Source organism: Garra rufa, chromosome 19, assembly GCF_049309525.1.
Source record: "Garra rufa chromosome 19, GarRuf1.0, whole genome shotgun sequence".
NCBI classification, from domain to species: Eukaryota; Metazoa; Chordata; class Actinopteri; order Cypriniformes; family Cyprinidae; genus Garra; species Garra rufa.
In genome coordinates, this window is record NC_133379.1 from 20,237,806 (window position 1) to 20,244,048 (window position 6,243).

Consider the following 6,243-nt stretch of genomic DNA (forward strand, 5'->3'; position numbering starts at 1 on the left):
AACTCGGAACTGGGAGTACATCGATTTTATGCCGCATTCCAGGCAGGTTTTTGAGCTCGTAAATCACAGCTTCAAACCACGACTCACGACTTTGTAGCGTTCCAGGCAAGTCACGCCAAACTGTCCAAGCACATTTATTGTTTTTTATATTATTAATAATTTGATTGCAATGTTATATTGCCCTAAACTCAATTTTTCCACCGTGTGCCATTTGCATAAACACCGCACCCCTAGAGGCTGATATTGTTGTTTTGCGGGCTATATGTTACTTCAGAACTCGGAACTGGGAGTACATCGATCTAGTACGAGTTCCAGGGTGGGAATTCACGTTTGACTGCCTTTCCGGTGCACTTTCACGGGTAGAAGGTTGGAAAAACACGGCTAACGGGTTGCCTGGAATGCGGCATTATGCTGCCTTCATGTGCTATTGTAATTATGGTAAATACCAAAATCCGACATCAAAATTGCACATGAACACCCACTCACGTTGTAATTTCCACTGGAAAGCTCGAATTTTTTTATGCCGAGCTGCCGAGATGGGATAAACTTTGACCTTTCAACATTGCGGACAGCAACGAAATACTGAATGGTAAGCATTGCATGATGTTAAAAGTTCTCTGCTGTTTAGTTGGTTAGTTAATTGGTTAGTTAGTAGCCCCCAAAATGCTGGGGCATAAAGAATTTTAATAATGCCGCTATTCAAACGTAGTGTTGTCTTTAAAAATACCGTTAAGAGAAGATGCTAGATCATCGTGGCTTGCCTCCAGTAGGGTGCTGTGCGGTACAGTGTTCTGAAGGAGGCAATTAGTACCGAGTTGGGAAGTCATGGGTTTGACTGCTGTTCGGGTGCACTTTCAGGGGTAGAAGGTTGGAAAAACACGAGTAACGGGTTGCCTGGAAGGTAAGTACTAGCAGCTTGAAAATAGAGACTAGTACGGGTTATAGATGAAATGTTAAAACGGCTTGCCATACCGCGTCAGTGGTGGAATCGTCTTTCCGATTGGCCAGCTTTCAACATTTGCGGCACGTGAGAAATCTCCACCCTCAAGCTTTTCAACATGTGGAGCGCACAGACTCGCAGCACTACAGCAGATCGGCCAAAACCTTAGCGTGTCTTCATCCAACTCTCGAGCTTAGATTCAAGTTCATCATGTCTACCAGCTGCGAAACTTCGTCGACCTGCCCAATTCCAAGCCGCTCCAAGTGGTCTCCACTCCCTGACATCTACAGCCAAACTCCTGGAGGAACTGTGTTTTCAACAACTCCCGGTGGTAAGATGACCTAACGTTAGTGTAGGATTTATTTTGGAACTAGTGCTTTTGTATTGTGTGCGAGTTTCTCCACATGGTCCTCGAGCGCACTGTTTTTGTATGACGTGAGCTGATCTTTGGCACTGAGCAGTCAGTCAGAACGCAATAAGATGTTTACAAGCGGCGCGTTGCCTTTTAAACAATTCCGTGATTTATTGTCGGTGGCAGTTGGATTTAAAGGTGTGCTTGTTTTTAATCATGCTTACATTTGGCCTTGTGAACTTGTACAAAATTAATTTAAACCACCTTTACATTTTGTGTAGTCTGCTAATGAAGTCCGAAAGTGAACGCACGTTAAATTTGATGTTCCTTCTAAAAGCGTTTACGTTTTAGTGTCATTTTCACAACATCTCACATTATGTATGGTAAGACTAATTAAATACGCATAGCAAATGCATTCAAATATTTTCACTTTCATCTTTTCACACTGTTAAATTAGAAACACACCTACAGTTTAAGTCAAAAGTTTACATACACTGCAGAATCTACTAAATTTTATTTAGTACTGACCTGAATTAATTGTTCATGAGTCCCTTGTTTGTCCTGAATAGTTAAACTGCCTGCTGTTCTTCAGAAAAATCCTTTAGGTCCCACAAATTCTTTGGTTTTTCAGCATTTTTGTGTATTTGAACCCTTTCCAACAAGGACTGTATGATTTTGAGATCCACCATTTGTTCTTGACACTGAGGACAACTGAGGGACTCATATGCAGCTATTACATACAGAAGGATCAAAATGGATCTAAACAGAAGTATTAAATGGAAAAAAAAGGCAAAATAAGAAAAATGTACACATCCTTCCGTTCAAAAGTTTTCACCCCTGGCTCTTAATGCGTTGTGTTTTCTTCTGAAGCATCGGTAAGTGTTTGAACCTTCTGTAATGGTTGCATTTAAGTCCCTCAGTTGTCCTCCGTGTCAAAAGCACAAAAGGTTGATCTCAAAATCATACAGTCATGGTTGAAAAAGGTTCAAATACACAGAAATGCTGAAAAGCCAAAGAATCTGTGGGACGTGAAGGACTTTCCAGAAGGCAGTTTAACTGTTCAGGACAAACAAGGGACATTTTTATAAATTCAACTATTATTTTCTTTTGTGGACTTTATGTAAACGTCTTTTATGTGAGATGTCTTAGTCAGTACTAAATAAAAAAAACATGCAATTTGTATGATTCCTCTTATTTTGGTAAAATAATTAACATTTTGCAGATTCTGCAGGTCAGGGTGTTTGTAAACTTTTGTCTCGCCTCCATTGTGTCAATGTTGATCATGTGGTTATTAACGGTCACAAGACATCTAACTTCAGTTTTTGAAACCATGCCAGCGGTTGTTGTATCAAGCAACCTTTAGTTGCAGCACATTTATCCACAAAAACTGATCCTGCTTTGAAATTATCTCACATGTACATGCATTTGAATGAATATTGAATTATAAAGAGTCACATCTAAGAACTCATTTTGTAAACTTGCTTATTTAAATTCACCTCAGTCACTCCAATCAAACCTACACTGGGTCTTTATGCAGTAATGGGTCATGTTGCTCAATTTTCTTACATCTTGGGTTACTACAGGACATCTACACAGGGGGAACCTTGTTTTTATGAATGTTTTTGGCTGCATGCGTTTAGAAAGCACCCTAGTCAGCTCTATTCGCCCTGTTTCCATGACTCCAACATGACTTAAACTACACTACATGCTTTCACTTGGGTGACAACATGTTTTTCTGTATTCTTACACAGAGAAGGAAGAAAGTTCCTTGAAGCGAAAAATGCTGTGAACTTGTGCCAACTTTTTGTGAGGCTGAACCTCTTAAACTAATATTGATATTTTCCCTGCAGGAACTCGGATCATCTATGATCGAAAGTTTCTCTTGGAATGTCGAAACTCGCCCATCGCACGCACCCCACCCTGCTGCCTCCCGCACATACCAGGGGTCACCAGACCCTCGCTGCAAGCAGCAGAGCAGGAGGATGACAGCAAAGATCTCACTGGTATGTGACAGCTCGTATCATTTCCATCTTTATTTTGCTGTTCTGTATTAAAGAATCCCATCTGACATCTCTCACGTGTCCCATAATGTATACCGTTTTCAATTTCCAAATCAACAGACTCAAGCAAAAGCTGAAGAACAGGTTTAGGCTTGTTCATAATTGATTGTGTCCTTTCTGTCTGCTGAAAGTTGGCAAATAGACTATTTAATGGAATACAGCATGTGAGAGAAAGTCTTGCATGACTGTCAATAGCAAATAAAAGTGGTTGAGAGAATCTCTTTTTGAAAAACAGTACTCTTTGATTTCACCATGAATTTTATTTTTATTTTAGTATTTAAATTATTAGGTTATTTTATATTATTATTATTATTATTATTATTATTAATAATAATTATATTTGTTTTATTTTATTTTTTATAAAACATAATGAATTAGTAATTTACTTGGTCCTCTCTATAATAGCATAACTTTTTTTTGGGTTGCACCATATGACTTTTTTTGTGTTTTAATAAACATTCATTAAACATTATGGCAAACTACTAACATTTAATTAGTTTTATTGTTAAATTTAATTATTAATCATTGTGATATCAGGACAGGTGTATCACCATTTTTTGTTTTTTTTTACTTTATTACCCCTTTTAAAAAAAAGCATAAAAACATGTTACTCAGAAGTTAAAAACATACTTGTCATAGAAGAGTTGTATTCAAGTATATATATATAAGTATTAAAATACAATTAAAGTGTTTCTAAGTGGAGAATTTATGCTGATACACTACCAGTCAAAAGGTTTTGAACAGTAAGATTTTTCATGTTTTTTTTTTTTAAGTATCTTCTGCTCACCAAGCCTGCATTTATCTGATCCAAAGTACAGCAAAAACAGTAACATTTTGTATTTGTTTTCTGTTTCAATATATTTTAAAATGTAATTAATTCCTGTGATTTCAATGCTGAATTTTTAGCATCTTTACTCCAGTCACATGATCCTTCAGAAATCATTCTAATATTCTGGTTTGCTGCTCAAAAAACTATTATTATTATTATTATTTTGTTGAAAACGGGTAGATCTTTTTCAGTTTTTTTATCAATAAAAAGTTCAGATGAACAGCATTTGTCTGAAATAGAAATCTTTTGTAACATGATTAATGTCTTTATCATAATTTTTGATCAATTTAAAGCATCCTTGCTAAATATGTTCTTCTAAACTTTTTGTTCATCAAAAAAAATCATGTTTTTTTTTTTTTTTTGAGCAGCAAATCAGAATATTAGAATGATTTCTGGAGGATCATGTGACTGAAGTAATGATACTGAAAAGCTAGCTTTGATCACAGGAATAAATTTGATTTTAAAATAGAAGCAGGATTGGTGAGCAAAAGAGACTTGCTTAAAAAACATAAAAAAATCTTACTGTTCAAACTTTTGACTGGTAGTGTAGTTATACTGAGTGATTAAAAAGTAAAGTTAACTGCTCTAGGCTGCCACCTCTGTGTATTTTCTCTTTTTTTGCCTCCATTCTAAGCACAAGGTCACATTTTGGTGTGACTGAAGTCACTTCATGAGAAAAGCAAACAAAAATGCATCTGACCTACTCACTGTTGGCAAGTCTGATTTCCTTATCAGGGGAATATCCACGTGTGAAAAGAGTGACGCTGTTCAAAGATTTTTTTTTTTTTTTTTTTGTATTTTTTGTTTTTGGAAGCGATCACAGTGACACAACACTTTAAACCCTCTAACCCCTCTGTCTCTCTTTTTTTTTTTCTCCGCAGTTGATGACAACCAGTTTGTGCTGGATATGTGATGGATGTCTGCAGCTTGTGAAAAAAAAAAAATAATGGACTGACTCAGCCTGTTCTACCAGTGCTCACGATCTGAAGGGATGACCACACCAATGGTGGATTCCTTCATTTTTGCCTCCATGCTTTACTTTTACTTTACCTAAATAATGAAATGCTCAGAGCGAGTGTTTCTGTTGTGGGGAGGAGCGTTTTGAGTTTGGTGGATGTTATGGTCAAAATGCAGCTTCTGCTGTTTGATTCGGTGCCTTCAGTACTTTTCTTTATTTACGACCATTCTGAAGGCGACTGTATGTAATCTACGTTTTTACTATCTGGGGATAGTTCAAATGGAGCTATTTCAGTTTTGTAAGGGGACTATGACCCTATAAAGGGCATTTAAGTCATACATGCCAGAAATAAACAGTTGGGATGATGATTTGTGTACTGTTTGCTGTTCGTTCTCTGGATTTAATATGACATTTTGAAATAAAACTAAATCAAAACAGTATATATTTTTTTGACTCGTCTCTTCTTCAAAGGCATAGTTCACCTACAAATAAAAAAATCTGTCGTTATTACACACTCTCATGTCAAACCCGTAAGACGTCATTCATCTTGGAACACAGATTAAGATATTTTTGATGAAATCCAAGAGCTTTCTGACCCTGCGTGGACAGCAACACAACTGACAAGTTCAAGGCCCAGAAAGGTAGTAAGGACATCGATAAAATAGTCCATGTGACATCAGTGGTTCAACCATAATTTAATGAAGCTACGAGAATAGTTTTTGTGTGCTAAGAAAACAAAAATAACAACTTTATTTAGTGATTAATTGTTTCTGCCACATACCAGCACGCTATTTATGTTTTCTTGGCACACAAAAAGTATTGTCTTGGCTTGATAATGAACCACTGATGTCACATGGACTATTTGATATCCTTACTACATTTCTAAGCCTTGAAATTACATTACAGGTTATTGGATGTATACTTTACTATTAGTTTTTCTACATCAAAACTGTTTAATTGATGTTTAATTCAATTCAAAAGTTTCCATTTTGAAACTTGCTAGCAATTTCTGACTGAACATTGTTTTCTGCATCATTTTTGTAGATTGAATACATTTGGATTTAAATTATTTAAAGAAATATTTCCAGTTTAATACAAATCACC

At 36.3% G+C, this 6,243-nt stretch overlaps 1 protein-coding gene across 1 annotated transcript; it reads left to right on the forward strand.

Annotated features, from left to right (window-relative positions):
• The first annotated feature begins 1,054 nt into the window (after positions 1-1,054).
• Positions 1,055-5,579, forward strand: eif4ebp3 (eukaryotic translation initiation factor 4E binding protein 3). Its single transcript, XM_073825225.1, has 3 exons — positions 1,055-1,271; positions 3,143-3,295; positions 5,063-5,579. Exons 1-3 carry the CDS (start codon positions 1,151-1,153, stop codon positions 5,092-5,094), a joined length of 306 nt encoding a protein of 101 aa, XP_073681326.1. The 5' UTR covers positions 1,055-1,150; the 3' UTR covers positions 5,095-5,579.
• The last annotated feature ends 664 nt before the right edge of the window (positions 5,580-6,243 follow it).

Excerpts from the sequence above, each read along its gene's own strand:
- eif4ebp3 (XM_073825225.1), top strand. The coding sequence starts at position 1,151 with ATGTCTACCAGCTGCGAAACTTCGTCGACCTGCCCAATTCCAAGCCGC. Across the intron at positions 1,272-3,142 it reads GTTTTCAACAACTCCCGGTG|GAACTCGGATCATCTATGAT; the intron begins GTAAGATGACCT and ends TTTTCCCTGCAG. Across the intron at positions 3,296-5,062 it reads TGACAGCAAAGATCTCACTG|TTGATGACAACCAGTTTGTG; the intron begins GTATGTGACAGC and ends TTTTCTCCGCAG.